This window comes from Zerene cesonia, chromosome Z (genome assembly GCF_012273895.1).
Source record: "Zerene cesonia ecotype Mississippi chromosome Z, Zerene_cesonia_1.1, whole genome shotgun sequence".
NCBI classification, from domain to species: domain Eukaryota; kingdom Metazoa; phylum Arthropoda; class Insecta; order Lepidoptera; family Pieridae; genus Zerene; species Zerene cesonia.
Window position 1 is genome coordinate 6,888,315 of NC_052122.1, and position 16,692 is coordinate 6,905,006.

Consider the following 16,692-nt stretch of genomic DNA (forward strand, 5'->3'; position numbering starts at 1 on the left):
ACAGATTCGAAATTCAAATGTAATATTTTTTTATAATTAAGTGTAACAGTATTTATGGCCAGACTAAGTATACTTGTACTGAATTAAGAAGTTTTTATTAGGCTGCTGTTGATGAAACTGGTAAGTATATAAGATGGATTTGATAAAAGATTTGTTAACACGAACGATTGATGACGTCAATATTTGTCTATGAACAAACGGGTCATTTGGAGGGGCTTCAAAGGCAACGGTTTCACTTGGCACATCTGCGGTGCTAGAAGGCGCGCGTACTAATAACTTAAACACACATCGGTGTATCTTTACCTTTTAGAGCTCTATATTGCTTTTAATTTATTTGAAGCAGCGGCCCTTTAATGTGGATCTTGCACGGCGTCTTCAAAGAGCACTCCTTTGTTTTCGTAATTACAACGTTTTTTGTAAGTTACGTAAGAATTATATTGGAACACTGTTCTCTTATTAGACACATATATGATTAAGGTGCTTTAAAAAACCTTTAAATTGTCTATAAATAAGTAAAAGTCTTTCAATACAGGTGAACTAAAAGCATGTTTACCAATAAACTAAATCAAAACTTAATTTCCGCTTAATAGAATTCAAGTTTTGACGCAGCTGCTTGTTTTATTTAAAGGCTTACTACAAATAAATTGCTGTTCAGTCGTTAATTACTCTCAGTATTTATGATTAAAAAATTTATGTTCGTGGAAGACCAAACGTTTATGTTGTAATTAATTTATTTATGGCACGAATCAAGATAACGAGGAAAATTATATTTTTACCAGAAAAAACTCATTGTATTTGGTGGCCGTTGTCACGCGTGTTTCAAGCGTGCAGGGATCAATTGAGGACAGGCTCACGAACGGTAGGTTTTGCGGGCTGACTATTTTTCGTCACAACGAGCCAACCCGAGTAGGCCCGAATGTAGATAGCGCGCGCCGCATAAATTTTCCCTCAACCAATTATACGAAGGCGAAAGACCCCTCTCCCTTAGACCTCCGAATATTGATCGAGAATTTTTTTCTGGAAAAAAGCGCACGGTTTGCGTTCGCCATTCTGCTAAGATAAGTATTTTTTCGTTTTGCGCGCATTGACTTTGGGATAAACGCTCCCGTAAAGGACATCTCGTCGGGTGAGTTTTTTTTTTACAAATAGCGAAAGTTCAGATTATATAAAGAGATATGGCGTTTTGAAATAACTTTGAGACGTCTCGGTCTCCACTTGTTTCTTTTGTATAAATGATTATATATTTTGTATTTACTAGATGGAAGATTGAACTTAAAAAAAGACAAACACCGGTTATTCAAATATCAACAGAATTCTATCAAAGGGTAATTAAAAAATAAGGAAAATATTAATAAAAGAAGTTGCCGCATAAGTTAGTACTCGTACTTATATTTTCCAATAGGGACTTCTTATAGGAAATGAAATATGATGCGTGTAAATGCAGATTTCTAGCGGCCTCGCAATAGATGAATAGCGCAGTAAATTTTTATTTAAATTTTCTTGTAATAAAACTGTGCACGTTATTTTAAAAGCTCAAGTTTCGCATAAATACGAGACTGATGATACATCTCTCACCTAGCGCTATTTATGAGCATACTAATTGCGCTTAGAAATATTTAGTACCCAAAGCTGCGGCACTAAGCCTGTTTTAGTACTAGGATATTAAAGGATAAAGGTTTGTTGCACTTTACTGATGGATAAATCTTTATGATAGGAAAGAATTTACGTTTTTGACAATCGTTAATTTATCATGATATCAATCTAGATAGCTGTGTACATAACCAGGTAATCCTGCCAAATTTCATAAAGTCTTAATATGATTGAAACTACAAAAAAAAGAATAAAAATAAACAGGTTAAGTGTGTTAAGTGCACACAATAATAATGCTCAGTGGACTCCTCCCGGCGTACGCGCGGCGTCACCGAAACATCGGCGCGGGCGCATTTAGAACAAACTGAGCCATATTTCTCCCGTAGCGCTCGCAATTGCGTGATTTGTCACTCGCTTCGTTTGTATTTTTTTCTCACTGAAAAATGAACCCGGTTCAAGAAGCGCTGCGTAATTAGTTGATTGAAAAAGTGCCTTTTCTTGTTCAGTCTCGCCGCGCCATCAAGCCACGCGTACTCGGTAATTGCTACTGGATTTTTTAATCGAACTATCAATTTTATTGACATTTCCATATATTGAAACAATGATAAAGGAACGACCAGTTTTTAAATTATTCCGAAGTTCAATACTAAAGTTATTCCATTCAAAAAAGTTGTCGTTTAAGTATTTCAAGCAAAGGCCACTGACACCGTTAGTTATACGTATTGAAAAGGAAAGGAAGAATTTTAATTAAAGTACAAAAAATATTCCCTTAACAATAAAGCTAAAAAATGTTTATCCATAAAACTGACTATTCTTAAAAGGCGACACAAATAAACTCGAAAATTTAGAAGGCGTCACAACCCCAGCAATTAGTAGCGGACGGTCACACCTCGACATTTGGTTGCATATAATTTTACTTTCTAAGTACATTTTGAGATAATAATAAACTGGTGTATTCAATTAAATCGTGTCCTTAAGACGACAATTTAAGAGTCAAATCCGAGTGTGACGAATTGAGATCACAATCAAACGCTCTAGTAATTAGTATGAACGCATCGCCCTGAGACGCTCGGTTGGGCAGATAATTTCCGCCGCGATTTCAAAAGACGACCATTTGTCATTTAGTCGCGCGTCCTCGCACCAAGCGGACGTGGTGCGTCTACCTCCTAATTTATTCAAATATTATTTATTTAAGGAAAATGTACTATTAATCACATCTCTTCAGTTTTATTTACACATAAATGGAATGTTTGTATGTCTTTGATCACGTTTTTGTTCAGTTGTTTATTGGAGTTCATTGCGTGTGTGAGTTTTGTTATCTTTTTGTAACGGGACGGGACGCTAGGCTACGGTCTTATATTACACATTCAACGGGTTTTCTATGAATAGTCTAACCTTACGCAATATCACTAATGGCTTTTTGAATAGACTGCTTAATCCGCAATTGCTTAATTTTAAAGTACACATTTTATTAAAATATTGTTGAAAATGTCGGGTAATAGTTGCTCTAAAAGATGCAACGGCCTTGTTGTTTATAGAGATTTTGTTATATACGAGTATTATATCATGGGGGTATATTTGTTATTTTTGTTTTTTGTCTATATATTTGTTTGGAAGTTAACTCCATTTTTGTTTTCTTTTTTCATTGCTGTATTGCACAAAATAATTTACTTTTATTACTAAAAGATCTTATCTTTTAGTTTATAAATAATAAATAAAAAAATAAAGTTACCATCACATTTAATAATGTTGTTACTTCATAGCGTGGTACATACAACATATTATACATATGTCTTGACTGAAAAATTACTCATGAGAGGCATGTGCTACTTTTATCGCAACTATAATTTTAGAGCAAATTGAGACGTGCCATAGCTTGTGAAGAAAAGTTATTTTCAAATATCATTTGTAACAACGTCACAGAGTAATAAATGATATCGTGAGATGGAGCACGTCTGCCGTCCAGAAACCAGCAGGAGTAGTGATTAACCTACAAGATATTTACGAAAACTATTTGTTGCATAATTTATATATATATCATAAACAATCAAATAAATATAGATTAAAAATTTTCACAGAGTTAAAATGGTTCAACAATTTCTCGACATAAAATCACGGGGAACATAATGTTATTTCGAATTGATAAAATTGAATGTCGTTATAATGTAGTCTCATTACGAACGAATGAGATATCATTAAAATGATATGTCGCGTTATTTAACTATAGCTCGAGCTTGAGCTTCAGAATGGAACAAAGCGATGCAAGGATAATAAATACTCGGCTTTTCAATTGTTGTTGAAATATTGCAACACACCGAGCGCATGCCGCTTGCAGGCTATATTGTTCGCAAATGAAATCTCCAATATTTCTTCTGAATGTACAACAGAAAACATTTTTCGTTACATGATTTTTCTCATAGATTTACTCCTGTAATTGATAGCGATGTCAGGATAACGAGGGTTACTCGGCACGCTCATTATTTCATGACACGACTGAATGAAGTTAATATTCCAAATTGTAAAATGTTTTAAATTGTACAATTATTTTGCCTAGTGATTCGCTCCTTTTTTCGTTCGCTTCATATTTGTAATGCTCTAATTATGTTATGAAAATGTTTATACAAAGGAAAAATGTGCTAATTTTAAATGCATTAAAATGGACACAGTAGTAGGATCTAAAGAAGATTGTAATGCGGAATCTATGTATTATATAGTTATTATTTATCTAGCAGGTACCATGGTATACACAATTTCATTCAGAAAAAAACAGGCACTGAGTCTCCACCAGAGACGATGAATGGAAGTTAATAAAAATAAGTCACGTCATTCATAACACGAATATTTTGTAGACCACCGTGTGACCCTTATCTCAGATGCAACGTGTGGACGTGGGATCATCAATCCCGCCCGTCGTCTCCTGCGCTTTTCGCCCATTTCTCATTCGCTATCGTCTCACTTTTGATGATTATTTTTGTGACACGAATGACAGCTTTTCCTTTTTCCCTTTTCCTTACTAATTAACATCGAATAATATGTTGCGTAATATTAATTAGGATAATATTTAAGATGGCACTGCTAACGATAATGCTAATTTGTCAGTACAAATATTTGTATGACTCATGTTTTATTTTCTAGGAGTAATTGAATGATCATCTAAATTTGGCATTAGGTATTCGCAGCGGCCATGACATCAGAGGCGGGGCCATCGATAAAGTTGCGCGCCATTGGTCATGCATTCGCGCGTTCTGGAATCGTTCCACGTTTAAATTACGCGCTGAATGAAAAAAAAAGAAAAACAATAACAAATAATTTATTTTGTGTTATATATGAAAATCAACCAATAAAGTTGGGTACCTATGTCCATCTCTATTTTGAATACCCGTTATAAACATAATTTATTATAAAATACTATAGATCACACACATTATCCACGCACGCAAAAGACATGGAAGAAGAAATAATTTGGGAACATGTTGTGTCCAAGCAGTGGTAAAGCGCAGGCGATGCAGGCGAGTGATGACAGCGACCTTCGCACAAGCGAACCGCTCAAGCACTCGACAGATTAATCTCGCTAATGAGAGATAAAATCTGCATTCAGAATGCAAACGACAATCGTCGAATATCTCCAGCACGCTTTAACGTGTCTTACAAAATGGAATTAAGATTGAATAAAAGGAAACTGGCTTCCGCGTGCAGTCCGCGCTAGTCGGAACGCCATTACGACGAAATTGTCGGCTCATTATGGGAGACGCTATGGACGCATACAATTCAGTACCGAAGTTTTTCTCAGTTCGCAATGCGACGTTTACCTTTTGTAGTGAACGGTTTTACATTCTGCTGGCGAATTTCAATAGCCGTGTTTTTACTGGCATTAACGTTCCTCTTTTTGTTGGCAGGTATGGTTCCAGAACGCTCGCGCCAAGTGGCGGCGCATGGTGACCAAGCAGGAGAACAAGATGGCGGACAAGTGCTCGCCGGACGCGTCCCTCGAGATGGACATGTACCATGGGCCGATGGGCTCCATACAGTCGCTACCGCCGCACAGCCCCCCCTACAGCGTCATGGGAGGGCCGCCGAGTCCAAACTCAATGGACTGTCCATAGCCCCAGTTTTGCGCCTTATGAGCGCCATGAAACTAGTTAGAAAATGTGTTTCGACAATCAGCGCTCTTACCAAACTGTACAGAAGCTAGTGAAACATTCTAACGCAACGTCATGAGACTGTTTACATCGACTGAAGTTTACGTGAAAACTGACTGAAATTCGTCGTCGTAAAAATTAGTATAGGTACTGAGAGTTATGTTGTGCGGTGGATTACATTGATTGTGAAAAAAGGTTGTATATTTATATCGATGCTGATGCCATTTGAACTTTGAAACTTAAAATTTGGTGAAAATACAATATGATTGCAGTCTCTTAGATTAAGAGTTTGATTTTGGTTCATTAAATCAACCGTATGAAAGTGTTTCGGCAAAAATCTCATTAGTTTCATCCGTCCATTTTGTATCTGGGTAATATTATGTTCTGTTATCTTATTTATTAAAACCTCATGTAGTGATGCATGTAGCAATGGCTACGAGTAGAACATGATTAGCTCATACATCGATACTGTAATTAATCATTTCCTAGAGAAATACTAATTGTCTTTTATTTCAAATGAAAATTAAAAGTATGTCAAAATCTTGTTAAGTTGCGACGATGGCGGCAAATTACCCTGGTGGATTTTGAATAAATATGTAATATTATTTTACATAAATTTTGATATTCCTTATTGTGTTTTATTAGGTTTTATTCGTACAAAAAATGTACGTGAAATTGTAAAATATTGAAAGATGAATGTTCATGGCAAAAAATGTTATATAAACATTGAGATTGTGGTCAGTGATGTAATAACAAGATATTATGTAAAGTTTGACGACCGAAGCGGTGTTTAATATATACTATTTATTTATTGAATTAATTAATAATTTAATTTAAAGCGTAAATCTAGTGTAAGATGTAGGTATATGCAAAAATTTCCATAATATAAATATTTTAGTGATATGACATAGTATTAAGAGATTTGATTGGCTACGGCCACTCACACACGCAATAAATGGACTATAATGTAGTCTTGACAATAACATTGAACAATATATTGTGAAATCTACAAGAATAGTTAACAATGTAACATATCTGCACACATGCAACATTATTGACAATAATTTCAATTTAATTGCGTATGTGCGGATAGTGACATATTCACAAAACAGTGTACAAGCGTGTCTGTAATATAATACCTACATATTGAAAACAACGTAGAACGGATGTAACGAGTAATGTACGTATAGTTTTAGATTTGTAAGTAGAAAGTTATGCCAGATAAGTACATGCACTGGTAGTTCCTTTTTTGTATAAATTTATAATGTAATCTTAAAACGAATAACTTGCGAATGTAAAATGTGTTAGTCACATATGTAAGGGAAACTTCTCATTCATTCTGTAGAATTTAGAATAACGGTTACACTCAATAACGAATAGGCATAGACAGGTGGCGCGGCCGACATGCGCGTGCTAAAGTTGTTTCCACTTCGGATAACTTCCTCATGTCACTAAAATTATAATGATCTGTTAATAAAAACTATTACATTTTTTATTATGTTTTATTTCATGTAACCTTTAGTATATTGGACTAATACAATTCTGAGTCTAACCGTGTGTTATAATGAAATAAAAACCTGATTAAAAAATAAGCCATAGAGAAAACAGAGTTAAAAACAAACATCCACCACCAAATTGTCGAAGATGATCATTCAAAATTAATTAAATTCTCATGGTGGCCGGAAGAATGTAAAGCTTTGAATCGGTTGTCGGTGACACATAGGTTCCCTAACCTTGATCACTATCGTGATGGAGTTCTCTTTAATAAGGATCGGATTCAGAAGCTAAACTTTAAAATTACGATCTGTCACATAGGCGCGTACGGCGGAGCAGGCTGAGTTATGTTGTTTTAATTAAAACAATAAATAAGGACGGGTGGCAGTTGGTCCTTTGGGTGGTCTCATTGGATTCCTTCTACCAAAATTCCCAACATTATCGATATACAGCAGATCAACATTACCTTACACCTACCGATGTTTCGTTTGACCTTCGCGTGACTGTAAATACCAAATTTTTACCTTTTGGTCAGCTCTTATGCCACTAATAATACGTATATTTGAACCCATTTATTCCATCTGCTTTCGTGACGAATCTTTCAATATTAGGATCATAATCAAAGTAATTGGATAATAAGTTCCCAAAACAGATACTATTCATACTAAAGTATAGAAATATCGTTTCTGAATAGAATAGTTACATATTTAAAAAGGCTATTTCTGATGGCGTCGAAAAAACCTATAAGGTATTATAGACTGAACAAGTACGGGGAATCTTGTTATACACACGAATACCTTTATAATATGCCGTTAATACGATCACTAATTAAACTGTCACAAAATAGGAAAACATGTAATGACGCTATTGCAAAGGAACAAAAACTCGATGTATTTTAATTACACCAAAATGTGCAAATAAAACTATAAGTTACGTTGTAAAAAGTTCAAAGAATGTAACTAGACTTACTTTTTGCGAAGATCTTTCGAAATGTTCCACAAATTCTTTTCAACTACACGAACAACTGTGAACTGTTGTGATAGCGTTCTAAATACTATATGAATATTATTATGAACGACGAAGTATTATTTTATTTAATTACTCGTGTTTATTTTTCACGCCCCTAAAGAGCCGTTTATGTTTTTGAAATAGGTATATTTCAACGGCATTTAGTTTAAAAATAGACTAGTAATTGCTGGAAATAATAAATGTCTACCACACACGTAGGTATATTATACAATGACGATGCGTCATTATGTAATAATGTAGGTACCTACTTTCCGTATCCATGTACATATCTACTACATTATGTCTTTAAGCAGTGACTCCATCTTTGCGTATTCGGATCCAAAGTTAACTCTTTGTTGTATACCAAAACTGGTATCGACCTCTTCGTAATGTGGTATTCACCATTGAAGGATGAAAGAGATGCCATCCTACAGACATTGTGGCACTGAGAGAGATAGATGTACCGAGTCACATAACGGGACGACAACTTCGCCGAGTTTTGCGAGCTTTTGTTTTATTGACATAAATAATTCTCGGAATCGATTTAAGGGTTTGATCGAATTTTTAATAGGCCATATTGTGAAGGCGGTATTTAATTTCATGATTCATTCAGTATTATCATTACAATCATGACTAAATATTATTAATTTTATATGGCAAATAAAAAATATTCTCCCATAAAAAAATAATTACGGTAGGTTAATTTTCCCGGTGAATTTGCATAAAATAATCTTTCTTAACAATACTGTTTCCACGAGTCATTGAAAATATAATCCTAGGTTGACACCTTCTCATTATCAAGCGAAAATATAGAAAGTATCTTTAATAAATGAGTCTAATAGGAAAAAGTCATGTAAAAATGGAATAATGGTAACTGAAAAATATTCCTTTGATAATGAACTTTAAATTCCTAGTACTTACTTCGTGTTTGATAGGATTAAATTCATTAGTAAAAAGGAATGTGTAATCGGAAATACGCAAATATTTTAGCGTTCGTTAGGTGAATCTCATTTAAATATGTCGTTTAGCTAACTTTTTTTTTAATTGCAATAAATACAATACATTATACATCATATTAACCCGTATGTTTATAAGAAAAATATTAAAGATGTCTTTTTAAATACTTACTGAAAATCCAGCATTGTGGGAATCATTTATTATAATTTATTCCATTTTATTTATTTATTTCAGTAGAGTAAAAACAGCAAACGCTCAATACACAAAAATAATAATATAGGTATATAGGTAAGTGATATAGGCCGCTTTGAACTTTAATGTATTAACATTTGGTTAAACCCCTTTACTTCGGTTATTATATCTATAAAAATATATATAGAGGCGCTTTGGATTTAATAATTGAAATTTTTAAAATAATTGTTAGAAATAGGAGTTATTTCTCAGCCTTAGGAAGAGTTCATCTGAAATGATCTTCATCGATGAATGCAATTTCCGATCATTCGTGCGTACAAAAGAAATAGCTGAGTCATCTTGAAATTTCCAGAATTTTAAAGCCAGAATTTTAAAGTTGGCTATTAATAAACTGGAAAAGGTATTAACCACGTACATATGACGTGATATATAAAAAAACATTGCAATTATTATAACATTCATAAAACGATTCAATCACAATGAATAATTAGATATTTAAAATGTATAATGTGTCATACAGAACAAAATGGATGAGACATTGATTTAGTTTGAGACAAAACCGTAACGACGAGTTTCGGTTTGTCCTTTTTATGTGACCGTAATTATAAATCAAGCGCCCATGCAATGTCCCGTGCAGTTTAAAACTGTGGGGCGTTGGTGACACATTTGGCTCGTATCATGTACGGTTGGCAAAAAACGCATTCGAAAATTAAATTTACAGAATAAATGTTTCTGCTTTCGGTTGTTTTTGTATAACCTTACATCATCCTGTGTGAGAAAACCTGAGGTTATCTAGATGTAAAGACACATTATTGATGTAGTATAATATTTGTTCATAAAATTTACTAGGCAAATTTTTATGTACAAGACCGATTAAGGTGTTTTCGAGAATCTATTTTCTATGTATCTTCTATAAATCAATGTTTATTTAAAATACTCTAATCTTAGATATAGTTAATATTATACCACAGGCTAAGGTACTATACTATTACCTATCTAAAACTTATGGTAATATATAGCATTCTGTCAATGAAATAGATATCAAACTGTCAATCAATGTTTGGTTCATATACGATGGAATGTAGCTACGAATAATATTATTTAAAGAACATATTTGAATTAAGAAAACCCACTAACAAATTAGTGTAATATGTGACAGTTGCGTTACTCAGTTCGTTGGAAGATTCGTGGATTCGCCACGTTTGATACATTATTTATTTGTATGTTATAATAGTTTTTTTTTATTTATAATAGTTTTGGAAATACACATGTTAAGATAAAGGTGTCGATTTTTTTCTTATTTTTTATTGAATTCTCTTGCTTATTTATTCTTTTCTTGCTTCAATTAAGTATAAAATATCAAAAACCGTGGAGTAAATCACTACTAATCGTAGATATAGTAACAACATTACTAGTGTGAGAAATAAACTAAAATATGAAGTGTATCTACATCTAATTTAGCCCCACTGCCCATCTGCTCGTAAATGACGTGTGACGGGACAAAATCTTTATGCTGTTATATTGGGTTGTAATATAAAACATTTCTTAGTTATATTTTTATATACGTTACTAGCTGCACCCAGCAAACGCTGTTCTGCCTTACTCTGATCATTTAGAGGTATGAAAAATAGATGTTAGCCGATTCTCTAACATACCCGATATGCACACAAAATTTCATAAGAATCGGTTAAGCCGTTTCGGAGGAGTATGGCAACGAATACTGTGACACGTTTGTTTGTTATTATTTTGGTCGTATGAAGAGTACGCTTATCTGGTCCGATGGTTACTTAGCTGGCTTTTTTAATTGAATTTTACCCTTAAAATTATATAAAATAAAGTGTACATTTGTAACCAGCTGATTATCACCAATATCAATAATTACGACATAATAGTACAAAATCAATCTTTGATATGTTATAAAACATTAACCTTCAATGTTCACACATCTATAACCTGTAATGTATTTGAATAATTCATTTGACAACTCATAACCATACAGCTATAATATGGTTGTCTTTTGCGGTTGGTGTAATCGATCAATGCGATTTGACTACAACCGGGTAGGTGGCGCCCGTGTATCCGTTTGGATAAAAAATCATGAGCAAGAAGTATAAGAAAACATTAGTTCATTGTTTCTCTGTAACTATCAAACAGATTGTATGTTTGGTGGTAATTATTCTAGTATGCTTAGTTAATTCGTATATAGATAGCTAGCTATTTGTTAGATTATCGTGTCGTTTTTATTTCCTATTTATTTATTTATTACTATAGTAACAAGTAATTTACAGGTTACCCCAAAGCATTACATGTTTAGTTTGCATGAAAAAATATAAAAAACAGGATGCAATTTTCATTTTACACTTAAGTATTTTAAAACATTTGATTTGTATATTCAAGGACGTATTAAACATATACGTATTTATATATAACGTATTAATAACTCTTTAAATAACTAACTCTTTCAACTAGGTGGCTTAGAGATCACTTATATCGCGAACAACACCTACGTGCTTTTGTTAGAATTTGTATTTTTATTTTTAGATGAACTTGATGTTATCAAGTTTTGTGATATAAACCCTTTTTAGTTGATTTTTAAACTTAGTTTAAGTGACTGACAATAGAAGATATTTTTAAAGTTATTAGTTTCAGTTAAATAGTAGGTAAGAGTATAAGTGTGGTTCATATTATATACAATAACTTATTTAGAGAAATAATAGATATAAAGTTTAGTTTCACTATAACACATTAATATTATAAATGCGAAAGTTTGTAAGGATGTGTGTGTGTGTGTTTGATGCTCTTTCACGCAAAAACTACTGAACCGGTTACAGTGAAATTTAGTACGTAGATACCTGGACAACTGGAATAACATATAGGCAACTTTTTATCCCGATATTCCTACGAGATACTGACTTACGCGGGTGAAACCGCGGGGCGCAGCTAGTATTATAATAAAGTTTAAACTGGAGCGCACTTATTTATGATTATACCTACGAAGGAAAAGTAAAAGTAAAATGATGGCTGTAAGGATGAAATGTTACCCAATCTACAAACAAATTTAAACAACTATACTAATCGTTAACTATCGGCTGTCTAGAAACTACAGCTAGAGATTAATCCATAAACTTCCCAAGAGAGATAAAAATTCGCAGTGTAAGTACATATTTTATGTTTTTGTGTTAAAAGTATTAGAAAATATCTGATATTAGAGATCGTATTTCATATGTCATCTAACGTCTCAAGCAGGTATGTAGCAATTGCTTCAGGGAGGCAAGGCATCTTACTCGCTTGCTAATCAAGGGAAATACTTTGAGTCATACACCATTAGTATCGAGGCATTAACCCGATGTTTCCGATTAAGCATTGTGGAGTCGAGGGCATCGATAGGCCATATTAATTTGGCTCCAGTCAGATAAAATCTAAATCACAATATTTAGAGGCGGCGAGAGATCCGATGCCTTATGTCAGGTGCAGTCAATGAATCAAACATAATTGATGGAGCGCCGGCGTGGCCGCGATGACATTGTCAGCCCTGTCATCTCTACACGGGTTTTTGTCACTTTCATATATGTTAAATATTTTTTTAGTTGTATGACATATGAGTGAGATACTTGTGTGAGAAATTAAACGGCATATTTATTTCATTTGTATTTATTAGGTATGATAAATCAATATTTGAAACTTATTCGTCTATTAAGGTATTGCACAATTCTGTAAAAATTAAAAAAAAATTCACCTGTAAAATGAATGTAAATAAATGTATCAGATATATAGTATGCATTATTATCAGATAATTAGTTTTAACGTACAACGATTGAAAAGTTATGATAAAAATCCTTAGTTTTGTATCACATATTTTTTATTTTAAATTAAATGAAATATTATGGAACCTGTATTTTTTGGTAAACTTATAGAAACTAACTATATTTCTCATTTATATATGCATATACTACTATCATGCAAAACATAAAACATTCAGTAAGATTGTATTATTTACATCTGGGCTGAAATATAAGAAATACTTACCTTTTAAAGAATTATATTTTATTGATCTTATTTCGTTATTGAGATGAACTAATTCGATGGAATATAAAACTCTTTCTACCAAACATAAAAATCATTACAATCACTGAGAAAAAACGAAGAGTTGATACGTTCGAATTATAAAATAATGCCAACGCTGCGAATTCAGTAACTGTAGTTTTAGGAGCATTGCTTTAAAGTTACCTTTACCATCAAACCCCATTTGAATTTTGCCCCCTCATTTTAGGGTTCTATTCCGTATAAATTAAATAACCATTATTTTATTTACATATGTCTACGTGATACTGACAATTAACCAGTTTAATGCTATTTGTTTCTTTGTCTTTTACATCGCAACAGAGCTCTTCATATTTTGGTTGACATAGTTAGGTGGCTAGAGAGACGAGAAAGTTATGCCTGTAAGAATTCTATTCATAATTGTGCGGTTTTGATGATAAGAAACAAAATTTCAGACGGTGGATACTGATTAGTGGCGTGTCTAATCCATCGCAATAATTAGTGTAGTGACTATACAATTATACGTAAATAAAATGACAACCATATCTAACAACTTGAAAGCGATATCGCACCGCGTGCAAGCGAAAATCTCTAAAAGTTTCAACGTTAAGCGAAAGTGAAGATTGCGCTGACGACAGAAGGACTCTTTTTCTTTACTATGTTGCGGGTTAATCACGAGTAGTTTCCGCCACGTGACTCTCCCTGGGCCATCTCCCGCCCCATTGTTACGGTCAATAGCGAGCAAAGCTCACGTACCTTTTCACCCCTCTCGCTAACAAAAGAATGACTATTCTTGGGAAAAAACTGTAGAGTTTCGACAGCAGGTATTGTTATTGGACCTCATTGTTGTTTTTATTTTTAAAACATTTACGGCCGCATTTTTATTATATTATCAGTAATATCGTTGATGTTAAATCATATTAAATCAATAAAATGTTAGATTAAACTGCGGTAATATAACTAAACGTTCGATAAACTTACTTCTTAAATAAGTATACTTATTATACATGTATCTTTTTATCAAGTATTAATGCAATACAAGGAGTAAATTACACATGTATTTAAGGTCTATTGATAATGTATTTAAAACACCTGCATTCGCGAGGCGACGGTAATATAATGCGTCGCTAGTGGAGTTCGATGGGCGGAATAATCCCATATTGATATTAATGCAATTAGTGAGAAAATATCTTGTATCAAGCACGTGTTCGCTGTGGGTGAGTAAAATACTCATTTTGTCTTAGATGAATATATTGCAGCTAATGAGTAATTAACGTCTTTTGTATAGAAAAAATACAGAGATTAAAACATTTATTACTCATTCAGATTAATATTAACATGTAAAACACAAAAAAGTTCATCTTTAGATTTTAGGCATACTAATTAATTCATTTGGGCTACACCGAACCTGGATTCTGATGTCGTTGCTGTTGTTGTTGTTATGTTTTCGCGTAACGATTTATTTATTTATATTTCTTCATTATATTTACATTTATTGGTATCCAAACGAATAATCATTGCATTTGATATAAGACAAAAATCGGTGCAATATTAAAAAACTATTCGAATAATAAAACACAGAACAATAGTTCTTACCAGATATTACGTCTAAGCAAAAAATTAAGCTCTTTCGCCAATACAAATTTCTATAACGTGTATATATACTATCATATTTTCATAAAATCTTATAGCGCTATAAATACCAATTAGATTTACGCATTAAATAGCTTCGCGAACTAAGTCAACAAATAGGACTTTTTAATCAGTAATGCACACAAGCACCGTATCAACAAAAACTACGAATATTCCCGCCCAATAAACATGTTAAATCATGTAAAAACAAATAAGCGAGCGTAGAATGGAGCACGCGCGGGGCACGCGTGTTAACAAATCCTACTCGATTTCAGGCGTATAAATGTACTGGCTATTGTAAGGAAGCCGACAGGCCTTTCTAATGAGCGTGAGTCTTCCGGAGGGACCGGGGTCCTCGAGGATCCCTGCTGAGCCAATGCACCCCAGCGTTGGGCGCTAATAGTCGGTCGAATGTCGGTCTAGTTGGTATGGTGAGAACGAGTCGTGTTGCGATTCCGCATACAGCTTCAGCTATGTTATATGATCCACGGAGGAATCGGGTAGAGACATATTATTTATTCTTTGAAATATTTTGTTTTATTCTAATTGATTTTTTAAACAATTGTTAGAAAAGGAAGCTGCGTTATATGCTAATAATAATAATTATGCGTATATCATTGAACCTAGACCTATAATGAAGCTGCATACTGCAATAATCCCATTCTTTCGCAACGAACAACCTACTAAACGCGACTTGTCACTACAAAGATTTAATCTAATGATCGGACGTAGTTGTGTAACATTCATAAAACGGGTTTGGTGGGGCCTTCAATATGTTCAGTAAATCATAAAACTAATACCACCATTAACATCTCAAGCCCCGTTAAATAGCTTGTTTATGTTGATCGAATCACATATCACCCACGATCGGGTGTATTCTATTAGACCTTTGCTAATCCGCCCTTATTTGCGATGGGATCCGATTACACGGCCTAAAAGGAGTTTATAACAAAAAAATAATAAAAACCACCATAATGAGCACGTGGCGAAAAATAATAAAGTTGGCAAAGAGGTTGGTAATGAAGAGAGGCGCGTGACGCGGCGCGTGCGTGGCCGTGCGCCGTAATGAGTGCGTTCCGACCGCAGCCCTTGGGAGCTGGGAGTCCGCACTCGATATTTGTGTGATTGTAATGCGAGTTATTTTACAAATTTATTAATTATACTACCTTTTTTAGGTATCAAAACGATGTTTTTCGATTCTCGTAATACTTTAATTTAATATAATTATTCTTAATTATTTTACAACAAATTCAAAGTAAAGGTAAAACAAAAATGTCTTAATATGCATTTCAGCGTCCTACACTCTATCTATGACATTTATTGTATAAGTTAGATATTTATGCAGAAGAATATCAAACATTATTATTTTATTTCGATCGATTAATATAATTGTGAACGTTCTACTGAATTGATATACTTTGGTACATAATTTCAGACGTCACCTGCATTATATTATGATCCGATAGCCGGACTAGACTTTATCATTATAATTAACAAATAAATATTAATGTATACATAAGCTAAATGGCACGTAAATAATATTTGACCCGGCTGTCTGAACTGTGTCAAATAATATTCTTAAATAATAGTATAAACTTATATCACAAAATTTTATAATTATTCATTTATATGTCTTTCC

General features: G+C 33.4%; 1 protein-coding gene across 3 annotated transcripts in view; it reads left to right on the plus strand.

The window, feature by feature from the left end:
• Positions 1-7,222, plus strand: part of LOC119835928 (protein apterous-like) — a 46,905-nt gene extending 39,683 nt beyond the window's left edge. For 2 of the 3 annotated variants that reach the window (XM_038361066.1, XM_038361068.1), the window contains one exon: positions 5,487-7,222. In XM_038361066.1, coding sequence (XP_038216994.1) covers positions 5,487-5,693 — 207 coding nt within the window. In that variant the 3' untranslated portion in view covers positions 5,694-7,222. The remainder of the gene's footprint in view (positions 1-5,486) is intronic. The other variant, XM_038361067.1, reaches the window with a different exon arrangement.
• Positions 7,223-16,692: the final 9,470 nt, after the last annotated feature.